The 15,892-nt window shown below is 42.9% G+C and overlaps 2 protein-coding genes across 17 annotated transcripts in view; both read right to left on the bottom strand.

Moving 5' to 3' along the window:
• Positions 1–1,664, bottom strand: part of BPTF (bromodomain PHD finger transcription factor) — a 49,042-nt gene extending 47,378 nt beyond the window's left edge. For 9 of the 15 annotated variants that reach the window (XM_065852545.2, XM_071816627.1, XM_071816625.1 and 6 more), the window contains exon 1: positions 774–1,663. In XM_065852545.2, the coding sequence (XP_065708617.1) occupies positions 774–1,413 (640 nt within the window). In that variant the 5' untranslated portion in view covers positions 1,414–1,663. Of the gene's footprint in view, positions 1–773 lie in introns of all 15 variants that reach the window. The other 6 variants (XM_065852537.2, XM_071816628.1, XM_071816621.1 and 3 more) reach the window with 1 other exon arrangement.
• Positions 1,665–4,042: 2,378 nt separating this feature from the next.
• NOL11 (nucleolar protein 11) lies at positions 4,043–15,010 on the bottom strand. Of its 2 annotated transcripts, XM_065852379.2 has the most exons (18): positions 14,828–15,010; positions 13,635–13,748; positions 13,411–13,467; positions 12,661–12,806; positions 12,351–12,408; positions 11,655–11,793; positions 11,060–11,257; positions 10,789–10,865; positions 9,946–10,069; positions 8,565–8,668; positions 8,215–8,292; positions 7,377–7,561; positions 6,996–7,121; positions 6,323–6,544; positions 5,752–5,830; positions 5,060–5,152; positions 4,645–4,752; positions 4,043–4,340 (listed from the first exon to the last, which is right to left on the bottom strand). In XM_065852379.2, exons 1-18 carry the CDS (start codon positions 14,975–14,977, stop codon positions 4,227–4,229), a joined length of 2,172 nt encoding a protein of 723 aa, XP_065708451.1. In that variant the 5' UTR covers positions 14,978–15,010; the 3' UTR covers positions 4,043–4,226. The 2 variants fall into 2 exon arrangements, with proteins under 2 accessions (XP_065708451.1, XP_071672740.1); XM_071816639.1 differs by lacking the exon at positions 13,635–13,748.
• Positions 15,011–15,892: the final 882 nt, after the last annotated feature.

Here is a 15,892-nt window from a genome sequence, read left to right as displayed (position 1 = left end):
TTTAACCCCAATATGAGTTTTAAAGGTTGCCATATCTTAAGATAAATGCAGTATTTCAAGCCAAGACTTTTGACCCAACCTCCACCTTTTAATCTTTGTGTTTAACTAAAACTAGGTTTACACCCTTGCAATGAGGCCCTGTGCACTTTTCCCCAAACTATAACAATGCAATCTCCATTTTGAACAATGCACCTTATTTTCCTCCTTGAAAAGCTAGTTTTGTCTTAAAGCCAATAAATACTGGATTCAGTTATCCCTCTGACTTCAAGAGTCTGAAAATTTTCAGTGCTTTTTTTTTTTTTAAAGCCACTTCAAGTTGCATGTGCTTCCTTTCCTTTTAACATCAAGTTCTATTTGCAAGCACAAGCCATCTTTTCCTGTATATATTTGAAAGGACCTCTTTGCAAGGCATGCATCTTGGTTTTTAAATATTAAGTGAATGCTCCACACACTTTTGACATTGTTGCAACGTGCTCTGGTGTATCATGCATTTCTGCAGTCACCAGAATCTCCATGCATATTTGCAAAGCATCCCCTTGTTAACGGCATGTACTGCCCGCCCTCCCTCCGTGTGTTTGTGAGCATCTCCTAATGTTCCCCGCATCCGTGGGGCTGCCAGTCGTTAACGTGCAGACCCCTCTCCCTGTGAGTGCTTGCGGGCATCCCTCACACACGCAGGGGAGGAAGAATGCGTGCGGACTGTATTTGCAAACCTAGAGGGAGCATGTGGGGGGGCCCTCGACTTGTTTTAGTTCATCCCCCTGACGCTCTACCTGGGGTGCTGCTGTAGGTGCTGTGGCTCCTGAAGCTGCTCTCAGTGCAATAACTGGCATCGTCTTCATCCTCCATCTCCTCGGGGTAGTCGGAGTCGTCGTCGTCCTCCTCCTCCATTATCTCCTCTTCCTCTTCCTCCTCGGAGTCCTGGTTATCCTCGGGGTCTCCCTCCTCTTCCTCCTCGGACACCATGCTCTCCTCCTCCTCTTCGCTCTCATGATCATCGTACACCACTTTGCTGATGCTCCTCCTGGACGAGGCAGCCCTGCCTTGGCTGTTGCAGCTGCCTCCTCCGCCTCCTCCCCCTGCTCCTCCAGCCCCGGCCCTGCCCCTGCCCTTACCGCTGCTGCCTCCCCCACCAGGGGTGCTGCTGCCGCCGCTGCCTCCCTTCCTCTTGCTGCCCCCCCTGGGGGAGGCGGTGGCGGGGGAAGAGGCCTGGGCAGCCGCGGCTCCCTTCGCCTTGGGCCCCGCCGTCTCCGCCTGGGCCGAGGTCGCCCACCTGCCGCGGCTGCTGCCCCGCTGCCGGGACCTCAGCCCCCCGATGGGGCCCGCCGGGGCGGGCGGAGCCGGGGAGCTCGCCTGAGCGGTGCCCGCCGCCGGCTGCTGCTGCTTGGGCGGCCTGCCTCGCCGGCCCCGCATCTCTGGGCGCTGGCCGAGGGGGGAAGGGAGGGGGAAGGAAGGCTCGGGAGGGCGCTCGGAGTCCGGACAGGCGGCTACGGAAAAGCTCCCTCCCCTGCGAGGGATCCGGGCCGGGGAGGGGGGCCGCCGGAGCTGTGAGGGCCGAGGGCTCAATCCGAATTGCCGGCGTCCCGCTCCGGATCGCCACCGGCCGCCATCTTGTTTCTTCGTCTCTGCCTCGGCTCGCTCCGCTCTGACTGGGGGAAGCGGCGGCGGCAGCAGGCCCCGAGCGCCTCACGTGACCGGCCGCGCCCGCCAGCCGCCGCCAGGGGGCGCCACCGCCGCCGCCCGCCAAGAGCCATGTTGGAGCCGGCGCGCTGGGGCGGCTCCGCGCCCCCCCGGCCGCCCCCGGCCCCTGCTCGCCCCACGGCCGCTCCCTCCGCGCTCCCTTTGCCGCCTTCCCCCCCGCCACCACACGGTGTCTGTCCCCGGCTCGCCGCCACCTGTCACCAGGCGCTGTCCCGCCACCGCCGCCCACCACGAGGTTCCCCTCACGGCTGAGGTGCCCGCGCGCACTCACCGTCTCCTCACACCTGAGCGGCGGCGCCCGATGCCGCTCCCGTCCCGCAGCTCGATCCGCTCCTCAGGGGAGCCCCCCCGGACTGCCACCCCCCAGCTCCCGGTCCCACGGCTGCAGGGGACACCTGTGAGCGCAGGCAGGCGACAGCGGGCTCTGCGCTGCCCTCCGCCCGCCAAACCCAGAGGCACCGGCTCTCCCCTCAGGAGCAGTTTCCCCCCTTCACCGCGCTGAGGCGGTTGCCCCCCAGTGCCAGGCAGGGCCCTTGACCACCGCTACATTCAGCTCTTGGTGTTTTAAATCGTGACCCATTATGGAGAAATTAAAACCCTCAGCTCACTGCTATCGAGCCAGGGTGAGTGTAAAGCAAAAGAAACTGAGGAGATCAGACAGCCCCGCCATTTGCATTTTTGTCCATCTACTTTATCGGAACTGCTGCATCTGCAATTTACTGGAGCACTGCAAAAAAGAGATGGGCTTCATCTCTTTGGTATTCCCCCGTTTTCCCATTTTCCAGAGCTGCTAAAGAGCTAAAAATCTGCAAAAACCAATTCCAGTGTTGGGTTTCTAATGCCACCATTTGAATTCAGGATATCAGCTTCCTGAGCAAAAGCGGAACAAACCCAAAGCTAGCCCAGGCACCCAAATATCTTGCATTTCTTACAACCAGCCTTCTTTTCATTGCTAAAGTAGCTTTAGGATCCCAGAGAGTCTTAAGTCTTATCATTAGCAAAGAAGTGCATTCGCATTTTCATTTTCTCTCAGTCCCTTGGTTATGCTTCTGTGTGATGTAAAACCCAATACTGGTCATGCCACAAGCATGCCAGCTGTATGTCCAATGTGTAATTTAATTTGCATTCTTCTATAGTAATTTATGAAGTGTCTTTTGTTCATTAACTTGTTGCTCAGGCGGAGAACCTCATTAAACCCACAAACCCGCTGCAGTGTTGAGCACGCAACAATGGCACCAGGCAGCAGGGTTCAGCCCAATTTTCACTCTTACACCCAGCTTTTTATCTGCATCTCTTTCGCATTCAGCGTTGCAGCTGCACAGGCTCAGAGCCATGTTCTAGATACAGTATGATACAGACACAGCAACACCAGCAGACAACATTGAGTATAATGGTGTAAATAGGGTTAGGCAATTTGCATTCCAAATCTTTCAAAGTTACCTTTAGATTGCTTACGTCAGGCTATTTTTTGCAGCCTCTACCTGTAGTAGATCAAAGGTGCTAAGAATAATTTGCCTTTGAATAATGTGAACCAGAACACCTTGTTTCTCAATCCCATCTCTTATTGAAGATGTATCAATTAGTGATGTGGAAGTGCTTACTGAGTAGGACATGAAGAATTTTAATTTTATAGGTGGATAAATGGATGCATAGAGAGGTATGTCAGCTTTCAGAGTCAGGACTAGAAGCTAATCCTTTCCAACACACAGTTTATCTCAGTACAGAGAAACCAACCACTACCCCTTAACCTATTTCCCTACCCATGTCCACTCCCAAGACACATCTCCATTAGGAACTTGAAGCTCCTATTTTGAGAGAGTTAAATGAGCATATTTAGAAGTGAACTGAATACAGGAGGAAGAGGAATTTTCGGTAGGAGGCCCTACACTGCCTCCATACTCAAGACAGATGGAGAGAAAGGCTCCTTTCAAAAGGGACTTCGGAGACGATGAATAGCCTGTTTGTTCCAAGCTGTTTTCTAGATGGGTTCCTTTCTCCAAGGGTTAGGGAAAAAACTGGAGAACCTACAGCTGGATGGCATTATTAACAAGGAAGCATATGCTCTTGCTTAAATTATTGAGCTGCTTTTGTCCAGTCCTTCCCTCCGAATTACTTCATACCATGTATTAGGCATTGAATTTAAGTATTCAGCTCTAGAATCAGTTGCATGTACATTTATGAGACATCAAGGTGTTGCTGAACAATGTTAGACTAGAGGTCAGCTGTAGACTAACTAAAGCCAGTCTTAGTCTTTGGGAAGAATCATGTGTTATTTTAGGATGTTCTTATGATTGTGCATCAAAATTATACACGAAAACATAAGCAAACATCCAGCTTCCCATCCAGTCCAAAAGAGAGCTTTTAATACCCAAGTTTCAAACTTACAACTCCCATGTAGCTACAGAGTAACCGTGCTTCTCCTATGTAGGAAAAAAACTTCTCACATCCCCAATATGGAGTGCTAATACATCCTCATCATAAAAGGAATCAACAAAAAATAAAGTTGTTAATAATTCATTTCAAATTCAAATAAGTTCCAGTACTTCAATAGAGTATGTCTGACAGTCTTTCTGGTGGTTTAGTCTTTGTAATTCATGCAAACTTCCTTCAATCTTGTTGAGTTCAGAGTAGAATCGTACCTAAAAACAAGAAAACACATATTTACAGTAAAGTGAATTTTAATTTTCATACATCATTATACTGCGGGACTAACTGTGGTTGTGCACGGTTTCAGATAATTATACCAAACAAATACAGCAGCTTTTGAAATCAAAACGAGAAAGAGACGCAACTCCCATTTCACGCTCAGGCAGGAGCATACACAGAACAGACATTATCTGATTTACTGTATCACTTTTTGTTGTCTGCTGCCCTGACATTCTTAACACCCATATTCTAAATCCATACTAAAATGAAATAATTACCCCAGAAGATGCAACTTACTTGGGCTCTCACAAATTTATGCAGCTTTGAAAGCAACTCTTTTGCTTCTGGTAGCATCACCATAACTGTGAAGTGAGCATCAAGTAACAGGCACATCCAATCCATGATCTGAGGACAAACAAGAAAAGCACGCTTACACTTTACAACATGTAAATGCCACAGATTTTGCTTTAAAAGCTAAACTCTGAAACATTACCTTCTAATGTAAAATGCACACTTCCGTATTTTCATGCAGTATATTTATTTTCTGATAGTGAAGTGTTGCGTTACATCTGACTTGATACAGGTAATATTAATAGACAATACTTTATGGAATGAATGTAGATCCCCGTTGATTTTAGATATTCTCAACTACTTGCTAAGCTACACATCACAGAAATCAAAGGAAGTACAACTCTTAGAACCAGCTTCTCACCTGATTTATAGTTGGAGATTGTGTTCCGGGAAGAGCGGTATTAATTTTTTCACTGCATTTCACATACAGGTAGTATAAATACCTGAGAAACAGCTGGAAGTAGAAAAGTCAGAATATTTTTAAAAGGACAAACATTCAATAGACCAAGGAGTTTTGTCCTGCACACCGGAATGCTCATAAGGATTTTTTTTCTAAAGCAACATAGATGCTTGTGTAGTATGCATTAAAAATAAGTTTTATGGTTCTCCTACACAATCTATCGGTAGATGTTTGAAAATTCTCACTCAGTAATATTCATTGTAAAGTTACATTCAGGGATAATCATTGTTCCAGCAACTGTGTCAGTGGAATTTCATTCAGACACATTCCTTTCTTAAAAACCAACCAAATCAAGAGAAGGTACACTTCTTCTCAAAATATGAACATTTTCCAAGTAGAGTGGGTGATAAAGGAGGTTTATTATACTTTCCAAAATAAGTAAGGACTGCAAAAATTAGTTAAGGTTCTGTATATATGTGGAAAAATGTGACATTCGTTAACATTAAATCTTATTAAGCATCTTAATTTCATTTTCCTGCATTTGTGATTCAGACTCCAGCAAGCATGGCAAGTTCCTGGTACAACTGATACACTCTATTCCCTTGCCCTCCACCCAGAATAATATGGATTGTTAAACTTTTTAACATACTTACAACAGCTTGCTGCGCTGGAAGGTTTTTCAGATGAGGCAAAATAAATGTTTCACTGTAAGCCGAACGGAGAACAGCATTTCTGTGCAGTACCATTAAGGAAATAAAATTGCAGGAAAAAATAACAGTTTCTACAAACTGAAGTGAATTCTAATTAAAATATTTCTCCAGGTTCTGTAAGTGAGGTCCTGTTTCAGCTCTGTGAATCTCCCTTATTTCTGTCATGAAATACATACAGCACCTGGAATATCACCATGCAGTTGGCTTGAACAGTGTCATTTACTGCAAACATGTAATTAACTCGTGTTTCAATAGGCAAACATCAAAATCATTGATGCTATTTTTCTCTTGAACAAAGTTTTATTACACTTTAGCAATAATATAAAGTGGTGTAGGTGCTTTCTAAAAGTTGTTTCTATTTATAGTCTAAATATTTTTCTACTGAGTAGGAACTTCTTTTATCAGAACTTCTCAGAAATTTATGTCAATAACAGGAAGTATGTCTTTTAGTAATATTAAACACTCACATCACATATAATGCAGACACTTTCCTACACTCAAACACAGAGGATACAACAACGCTGCCTTCTGCAGTCCAACGGGGCAGGATTCACCATCGGTCAGCACACGGGTTTCCTCTGGGCTTTTGGAATCACAGATGTCTTGTTCCAGCTCTGCATTGAAACCGTTTTCTACAATTTCTGTCTTAACTTCTTTATTGTCGAATTCAGTATCAATGTAACTGGTTATAGATTCTAGATTCACGTCTGTTCTTTGAAGACAGGCTTCACTAATGCTGTAGAAGAAAATTCCAGACATTTAATACTTTTAATTATTAGCTTAAAATCAGCAATGCCATCAACTCAACAGTAGTGCACACTATGGTCTCTTTGAAGCTTGCTAGAAAAGCAGAAATATATACTAAAATATAGAATCTTGCAGAACGAATTAAGGCTACAAGAGCATGTTTAATATTTTGCTATTATTAACCTTGAACAATATATGTACTGTTTTTTTATTTCATAAATTTAAGTTATTGTATTATTAGAATTAACATATGCAACAGACATCTTGTAAAATTGTCAGTCTGCAAGACTGCAACATACACTGTACTCAGAATTAAGAATTTCACGCACAGTATTAATTGCTCATCTATAAAATTAAAGCCACTCTTGGCAACCCACAATGTTTTATTAAGGGGCTTGGTTTGATGAAGAAAAAAGAAAAAAAGAGTGATTCCAACTTACCTTAAAAATACCTGCAGGCAAGCATAAGTAATTTCTTCAGGAATATCTGGAAACCGTTGTAAGCAGATTTGTAAGAGATGCACATCTTTCTTCTCCAAAGCAACAGCCATTAAATCTGGACACAAACTGTAAGAATATGAAAAGAATAGGCTGCATAGTTCACACCCACTGAAAACTACGTCGACAACTAATGCAGAAGTACTAATGTTGTTTTAAACAAAAATCCATCTGGGAAGCATCAGCTTAATCAGAAAATAAGCATAAGCACCTTTGATAGCATATTTTGATAACTCTAGGGTGCTTCTTTTTTTAAAAAGAAGAAATCCAGTTCTTTATTTTTTAAAGATTAGTCCCTAGAAGTAAAAAATGCAGAATCATCACCTGTAAGACAAGTCTCGGGTTTGGACTATCTGTAGTAGCAAATTCTGAGGGTAGTACTTTGGATTTGTTTTACATCTGTTTACAAGGGCAGTTACTACACATCCAATGGTAGCCTGGAAATCTGGCATCTGTGCTTTTGACATCAATTGTCTCAATTCCTCTTCAAATACAGTTGTAGAGACGTCCTGAAAAATGACAAATACTGCGCAACTCAGAAGTGCAAGGCATAGGTTTGAGAACTGTACTGTTACAGATCAGACCAAGTAGAAACAGACTTATTTTGGAATTCAAGCTAAAAAAGTTACAACCCCCCCTCACCAGTTTGTGTTTTATTAGCCTCTCTAAATGATGGAAGAGCCAAATGAGGGTAACCACTCATTCTGAACTCAGGTCAGCACTGTATTTTAATAACTGTTCAGGTATTAGTTACTTGTTACTTCAGTAACATCACCAAGATGTCCAGCCAGAGCTGAACTCTAGGTACGTTCACACAGGAAGGGATGTAATCTCAAGTTTATCACAACACTGGCTGCAAATTTTAGACAGGAACTAAACAGCGTAGTGCTATATTTGCAGTGGAATTCTCAGCTATTAAAAGTCCTGTGTTGTACAGTTCTCGACAAAGCTTAAATTCAATTGTGTCCAAATACTATTCTAGCACAATAATAATAAATAAATTACTATTATGATAATGATATCATCCTCCAACCACCTGTTTCAGGCAGCTTTGTCAACCTGATACATGCTAGAGGACATGGAAGAAGATAACAGCTTAAGAGACAACTAGAATATTCTGTGAGTATCTAAACCACTACTTTAGGATAATTGGTTTACTTACTTTTAGCTTTAGTAAGCGCTGCCCAACTGATAAGGTATCTGGCTGTACCTTAGCAACAGTGTTCCTTTTTGATCTTAACTATTATAAAGAAAAACAAGAAGTTATTATTCAGCTCCTAAAAGATGGTATATATTTGAGGACTTGAGTCAAGAAAACTTGGAACTTCATGTGTCGACCTGCTGAACATATCACAATTAGTAACTGGGTGGTCCAAGTATGGAAACAGTGTTAGAAACAATGAGTGACGAATGGAAAGTGAAATTTCCGTCTGCTATGACACCTAAAAGTAGCAGCATGGAGAAGAGATGAGAAACAATCCCCAAAGCTCATGTGCTCCTCAGCTAACGTACCGTCATTCTGGACTCAGATTTTAGAGCTACAGACGGCTGGGACTCAGGGGAAGCCACCAGCTCTTCATCTCCAAGGGTGTTCCAGTCTACGAATGAAGACACATCTGCGAACACAGAAATGAAACTATATGAAGGTAACACTTAAAGCACATTTATTAAAGTATGAATACTACATCAATTTCTTACACTAATAGGTATTTTCTAAAGTATAATCCAAGTCATTTTATGCTAAGAAAGTTTTCAGTTTTATCTCGGCAGCAGTTAATTTTATGACCCTTTTTGCATACTGTTTCTCCATTTAGCCTCTGGTAGGAAGAGAAATAAGTTATTACACATTTTACTGTGAGCATGACTTGCAACAGCATTTTCCTAGTGCAGTGCAAAATTAAAGACATTATGACAGCACAATTTTAAACTAAAGGTTACAAACTAAGGTTTGACATTGTCACATCTAATCAAACTATTTGAAAATAATTTATAGGAGAGAGCACTTCATTTTCTTTTCAGTATTCATTGCTTGCATTCCAGTATTCCCAGTAAATCCAGTATTGAATGACAATTCGGCTCAAGTGAAACCACAATAAATTCAGACATTTGTGTTCTTCGGTGTTCTTAGCAACAGTAAATTTAACAGCTAGGAGCAGAATACAATGTTACGTTACTTCAAGCTGGTTAGATTCAATTAACTTTATAGGACTGTATTAAAATATTTTTTATATCATTTCAGAAGTTTTCTGTTTATGAGATATTTGGGACAGGAATTAGCAGGGCTCACTTGGAGAACTTTAAACTAGACTCGAAGGGGGATGGGGTTGTAGCTGGGCTTGCATCAGTAGGGCATCACTCTAGAGTTCATGAAGGCTGGGAGGCCTCCCATACCCCTGGGGTGAAATCGGTGTGCTCAGCTCGCTCTCTGAAATGCCTCTACATCAATACACCCACAGCATCCTTACAGCTAAACTGACAGAGTGTGGTCTGGATGAGCGGGTAGTGAGGTGGACTGCGAACTGGCTGAAGGGAAGAAACCAGAGAGTCATGGTCAACGGAGCAGAGTCCAGTTGAGGCCTGGATCCAGTGCAGTGCCTCAGGGGTCAGTGCTGGGGCCGGTATTATTCAATATATTCATCAGTGATTTGGACAAGGGGATAGAGTGACTGTCAGCAAGTTTGCTGGTGACACCAAGCTGGGAGGAGTGGCTGACACTGGAAGCTGTGCTGCCATCAGAGACCTGGACAGGCTGGAGAGTTGGGCGGGGAAAAATGTAATGAAATAGAACAAGGGAAAATGCAGTCTCTTGCATCTGGGTAGGAACAACCCCAGGTTCCAATCCCTAACATTCTGTGATTCTGTGATATTTCAGTGTATTCATAAATATTCTTACCAGGGGTTTGACTGCCCTTGAGCTTTCCCACGGCCGCTGCCAAGGATGCCGTTTCACACTTGTACATCATCACTGTCAGCACTTTCCCATGAGTAAAAAAAAATTTTTCCTCATAACACCACAACTGCAAAATATTAAACCATGTCATTAATGAGGAGATGAGCAGAGACGCGTGCTCCTGCATAGGCCGATGTTTAACTCCTTACTACAAAATTCAACTAAAAGTCAGCAATTACATTATTTTAAACTATTTTGGTAGGTTTAACACTCATTAGCAGACCCTCATTAACTGCTGATTTTAAATACAGAAATAAGGAGTGTTCTGTTGAGTATTTCCAGGGATGCCTTCAAGTACAGCAGCTGCTTTAAGTGCATTTGATCATTTTATTTTTTAAATTCCCTCTTGTGCAACGTTAAGGCAAAAACAGTCACCTGTTCAATTTCACTGATGCATTTATTACTTAGGTGTCAGTTTACTTGTCATTAATTGACACCTGAACATCTTGAGATGCAGGGATTATTTAGGCTGTCAATTGCAAACTGAACAGAAGAGATACTGGCTGGGTCTTCCATTTAATTAACTACTTCATTCTCACCAAATAATCAGGAGCATCAGAAGTAAGAAGATACTGACTTGTCACAGAAATTAGCATAGGCCACCATCCTCCTGCTAAATATTCTGACAAAAGTTGCTCATCAACTGGTCAATATTAATTTTGTTTGACAAGTTGGCGCTCACTGCTCCTCCAGACAGAAGCAGAACTCTGAAACCCCCCAGCCTCATCACCGCTATCACGCCAAATGCGCAAAGGTTACAGATCACAAAATAAACGCCAAGCTTACCTGTCCACTGGTTCCCAGGGGAAGTTCCTTTGAAGTTTGCAATGTCTGAAATTTTGTATTCCAGATCGTTAGGCACTCTGGGGGAATTAAGAGACAGACGTTTCTAACCCAAAAAGCAACATCAATGCTACTTTTGCCTTTGCTACTTTCAGTTAAAACCACTTGAGGAAATAGACATAACTATTGCAAAAGAGCTTAGTTAGTAAGGTGTTCAACATTAGGAATTAAGTCATCTGGTTACATCTCAAGCAAATCTGATTTTTCAAGTCACCTTTGGATTCTTCACCAGATGCAGCCAGACTTCCTAATACTGCGACATGGTCTTTATCGAGAACAACGAAAGATGTTGCTTTTAGAACACTTCCAGATACTGAAAGGTTCAGCAGCAGTGATGTGGGTAAAGTTTGCTGTTCGTCTTCAGTATTTTGCTGCAGAGGTATCAGAACCTTGTACACAGAGTCACTGGAATCTGCCAAAGAAAAGTGATGATGCTTTTATGATCTGTTGTTGTGGAAAACCTATTTGATACAACATGGCAAGAGGACATTCAAAGCAAACAAAATCCAGTGAGTGCTGAAAGAAGAAATAATACAGGATATCCAAAGGACACATTCTGATGCAAAACAGCAAAATAAAAGTATAGCTAGCATGAGAGCTGCAAGGTACAAGTCATAACATTTAGGAACAGTGAAGCTTTGCAGCCACTAAAATATCGGGAAGATTTAATCACTACTTCTACCACCATCTGTTTTAGAAAGTTTAAAGAGCTATAAATATTAAACAGTCATTCATAAATATCAGCATTCTATGTCCTTCCATACAATTCTTTGCTTTATTACCACATCGCAATAGAAACTATAACTTACACAAACACAGAAGGGTGATAATTCGATTTTTTATATATGCTGTGAAACCCGTTGGCTTAGATAATTCCTGTTGTTCAAGCTTATATTTGTGTAGACTATTTGTCTTAAGTTTCTGTACATAGACAAAGAAATCTCCATCCTAAAACAAAAAAGAAAAGAAGGTTTTCCTTTAATTCACACAAAAAAGAGGTAACAGAAATTCAGCTATTAGTACTACTTAATTTTGAACGTTGAGCAAAATTAGGGATTTGTGTTTTCTATAGGACATGCAGCCTAAATCAGAAAAGTCTGCAGGCTCAAGCATGTAAAGCAAATTCTAATTTGATGAAACAAAAGGATTCACAGGAAGAAGCATTTGCACAGAGACAGATTCACTTTTTTTTTAAAAAAACAAATTCTATTTAAGTTCTTCACAATGAAAAAGTATTTGAGGGCAATGAAGAGTCACGCAATCATCTACTGTATTTAATCTTAATTGCTCTCTGAATTTCTAGGAGGCAGACTCCTCAGCCCTGAAAGCAACACAACTTCAATTCAAGTGTTCTATCAGAAAAAAATACATATACAGGATATGGATTAAATCAAGATAATGATTTCACTAAAATCTCTTAAAATCCAACAAAACAGGTGATGGATTTTAGAACAAGAAGCTAGATTCGCTGCTATGAAAGTTTTTTAAAAAAGTATTGAACTCACTTTCTCAGTAGTGAACATTAAGACATGTTGTTGACCTTCCATGAAGGCTTCACTCCACCTAAAAGCAGAAAGCTGTATGAATGTCTTTTAAATTTGAGAACTATACCTAAAGTCATAGCACTATTCCTTAGGCAGTCTCTTATTTTTAGGATATCCATATAAATAATTTCAAGATTTGAAAAACGAAGTGTTGCAAAAAAACAGCCCCAAGCCCTCAGTCTTCACATTTCTCCCTTGCCCCCTCAGAAAAGGGAACAACTTTCATCTCCAATTCCTCTGAGCAGAAGCTTTGTAAACTTGTGTCACTTACTTGATGACTTCATCTGAGATAATGTTTTCAATTTCTTGTTGTGGGGCTTCCAAAAGGACATCTAAAGTCCGAACACCACCTCCTCTGAACAGCACCACTGGCCCTCCGTTGGGTACTGAATGTATTCTGTACACATCAGCTGAAAGCTGCAGAGAAAAAATACTGCTGTGTTCTTCAGTACATTACTTTGAAAGCCAAGTGTGATTTCTTAAAAGTATTTTCAGTAAACGAGTATCAGTTATGGTACACCAGGACACAGAAGAGTGATGAACCTGTAAGATTTCTAATAATGTAGACCTAGTAGTTGCCCATTTTCTGAAATGCTGTGAATATCGCAAATCAATACCCAAAAAAAAGCCAGGAAAGCCAAATAAGCATCACATTTCTGAATCACATCAAAAACATATAATTGAGGGTCAGGAGTACAAATAACTGCTGCCCAGCATAACACAAAAGTGTTCTTTAACACATCTACCAGAACAATCTATATTTGAACATAACTCACTACCTTTAAAGAAAGTCTTTAGAAACTTTGGACTTGGGATTTGAATCACTTTAAGACTAATACTTTGATGTTCAGGTCTCTTAGTTCCAGTAAATTTCTTGCAATGCTTCAGAACATCATGAAGCACAAGTTAAGACGATGGTCGGCTAAAATGTAATATTACCAGTACTAGGAAAATTAGCATCTCTCCCCTCCACCGGCACTCAAAATGTTAAGATAAAAATGAACATAAGCAAGAGACTCACCGTTGCTTTAAATACTTTGTCCAAGTTAATATCTTGGTTCTTCCATATTCTTAAAACCTTTAAGAGAAGCATCAGTTTTTAATCACAGTAATATAGAGATTTCTCAGCACACAAATTGCACATCACTGAAACATCCAGCACCGCTGATTTCTTCCCTATCTCCATTCACTCAGAGGAATCACTACATCCTTTTTTTCCTCTGAGAAAAGATAAGAGCATCTCACCTTGTCATCATGAACAGCTACATATTCATGAGTTTCAAAGTTGCATACAACTGGACATGTGATAATCTGCCTGTGTTTAACTGACCAACAACCGAGGGGCTTCTGATCTGAAACCTAAAAGGGTCGGAAGACATTGTAATTAGTACATGCCATTGTACACTTTTGGGATTTTTCTCATGACAGAAAGGAAATGCAAGGTGACCACATCTGATTTGAGTAAGAACACTGAAATATGGAAACTGCTATACTCAGACCTTCTGCCTGAGCATTTCTGTTTATGACCTTAACACTAAAAACTTCAGAATAATATGAAAGAACTCTAATTATAAATTGTTTGTTTTCACACAAGAAATAACTTGGAGCTGTAACAGTCAGATGGGCTTATGCCGTAAAGCACAGGTACGATGTGTGGCTTTTCCCAAGGGAAGACACATTACTCACTAACACAGTCACGCACCGAACCACAGTTTTCCTCTTCCTTTTCCAATGTCACTTATTGAGCCCAAGAGCAACGATTTTTATTGCCTAAACTCACACTATGTACAATTTCCATGTGGCTGCTCTGTGGGTACTCAACCCCTCTGCTCAGTCTAGAGCGGCACTGGGCATATTTACCTGCGTGTTTATGTTCTGCATGTGGTCTTGGCAGGGTGACCAAACAACCCAAAGGAGGTTGGTTGTATCATGAAGCCACTAAGATAGAACCCCCTGCCCCATTAATAGGAGGGGCAATTAAAGATATAAATCCAAATACTTTCTTATTATAGTCTATGAAACATAGGCATGCGTTAAGACAGCAGAACATCCTTTCAGTTTAAAGTGCTGCAAATTAAAATCTTCTACCCTCCTGCCAACAGAAGGCGCCTGGCACAGAACTGGCAGCCGGACAAAACGCCGACAACCGTGAGGAAACGTTCCGTACCCTGCAGCTTCGGGACGGGAGTCTCCGGGGAACGGAGAAAATCAATAGAAGGAGAAACATCACAAGCGACCGCCTAAGTTGACACCGGCAGAGAGCAGGTGAGCAGGTTCGGGCGGGACCAAGGGACAGCGGGGCCCACTCGGTGACAGCCGGGCCCAGACGGGTCACGCCGCTTTCCGGCCCGGCGCTGCGCGGGGACCCTCCCACAGGCCGGGGCCGCCCGGCGGCCGCAGCGACGCCCCCCGCGGCCGCCGCTGGTCCGGGCCGTTACCTTAAAGAGCGTGGCCGTCCTGCCGCGGTCGGTGAGCAGGACATGGTCGGGCTCGGGGCCCGGCTCCAGCGCCAGGAGGCCACCACCTTGGCCGACACCGACACCGGGACCCAAACCGCACAGCGTGAAGCTCTCGCACAGCGCCGCCATCTTGGCGAGCGGCCACCTCTCGCGAGACTTGGCCGCGGCGTGACCCGGCGGGGGGTGGAGTGGCGGAAACAGCCGAGGCCGTTCGGGAGCTTCCGGGCGCCGGGGAACGTTCCCCGCGACAGGGAAACTTTGTGTCGCGACTTGTTGCGCTCTGTCGTGTGTCCGAGCTCTGCCACACCGGGACTGGCAGTCCCCTGAGGGGGTAGGGAGGCTTTACCAGCTGCCGTTTGCAAAGGACCTGCAAATGCTACGCGTTCTGAATATTTTAAATATTCTAAAATTGAAGAATAGGCATTAACTGTTCAGAGCGCCGCTATGAAGCAGGGCAGTCGGCGGCACTTAGGATTTCCTCTTTTCAGTTGTTCCCTATGTATTTCGTGCATCAATCAGATCATTTCCACAGCCATTCATACAGTTCTATGAGTGTTCATCATAAAGAAGTGTCATTTATATGCAGATTAGCACGAGGCCATTAGTTAAAAGGCTTCTGTAGTTTTGCATCTATGCAATAAAACATTTTTCAGACTAAAATGATATGTATTTCTGCCCTGTGAGATCTCTCACTTTTGTAAAGAACAACAAGTGGATTTTTTTCCCTCTGCAAGAGAACAAAACAACTCCACCAATTTTAACAGATCAGGTCCAGGTTTTTAACCAAGCTGTAATGTATTTTCATGCATTAGTATTTCGTGTGTGGATTTAAATGAAGCCCAAACTGTAAAAAACATCAAGTCAAACCAAACCATCAACACAACAGCTCAGGCCTGACCATCAGAGGTGTTGCGGTCCCAGCTGTTCACCGCTGTTGGAGAACGCGTGTCCACCTGGGTGATTTTGGCGGTCTTGCCGCTGTCACCCCTACTTGCTGGAGAATCCACCCATAACGTCACCTCACGACAATCACAACCCACGCTG

Source organism: Patagioenas fasciata, chromosome 18 (assembly GCF_037038585.1).
Source record: "Patagioenas fasciata isolate bPatFas1 chromosome 18, bPatFas1.hap1, whole genome shotgun sequence".
NCBI classification, from domain to species: domain Eukaryota; kingdom Metazoa; phylum Chordata; class Aves; order Columbiformes; family Columbidae; genus Patagioenas; species Patagioenas fasciata.
The sequence above is the reverse complement of the archived record's forward strand: the minus strand, read 5'-3'. Positions and strand labels throughout refer to the sequence as shown.

Bases quoted from the DNA above. Each gene is read 5' to 3' on its own strand.
- NOL11 (XM_065852379.2), bottom strand. From the start codon at position 14,977: ATGGCGGCGCTGTGCGAGAGCTTCACGCTGTGCGGTTTGGGTCCCGGT. The intron at 10,866-11,059 runs GTGACTTGAAAA...TAATTCCCCCAG, and splicing joins ATCTGGTGAAGAATCCAAAG to AGTGCCTAACGATCTGGAAT. The intron at 5,153-5,751 runs GTAAGTATGTTA...TTCTACTTCCAG, and splicing joins TTCCAGCGCAGCAAGCTGTT to CTGTTTCTCAGGTATTTATA.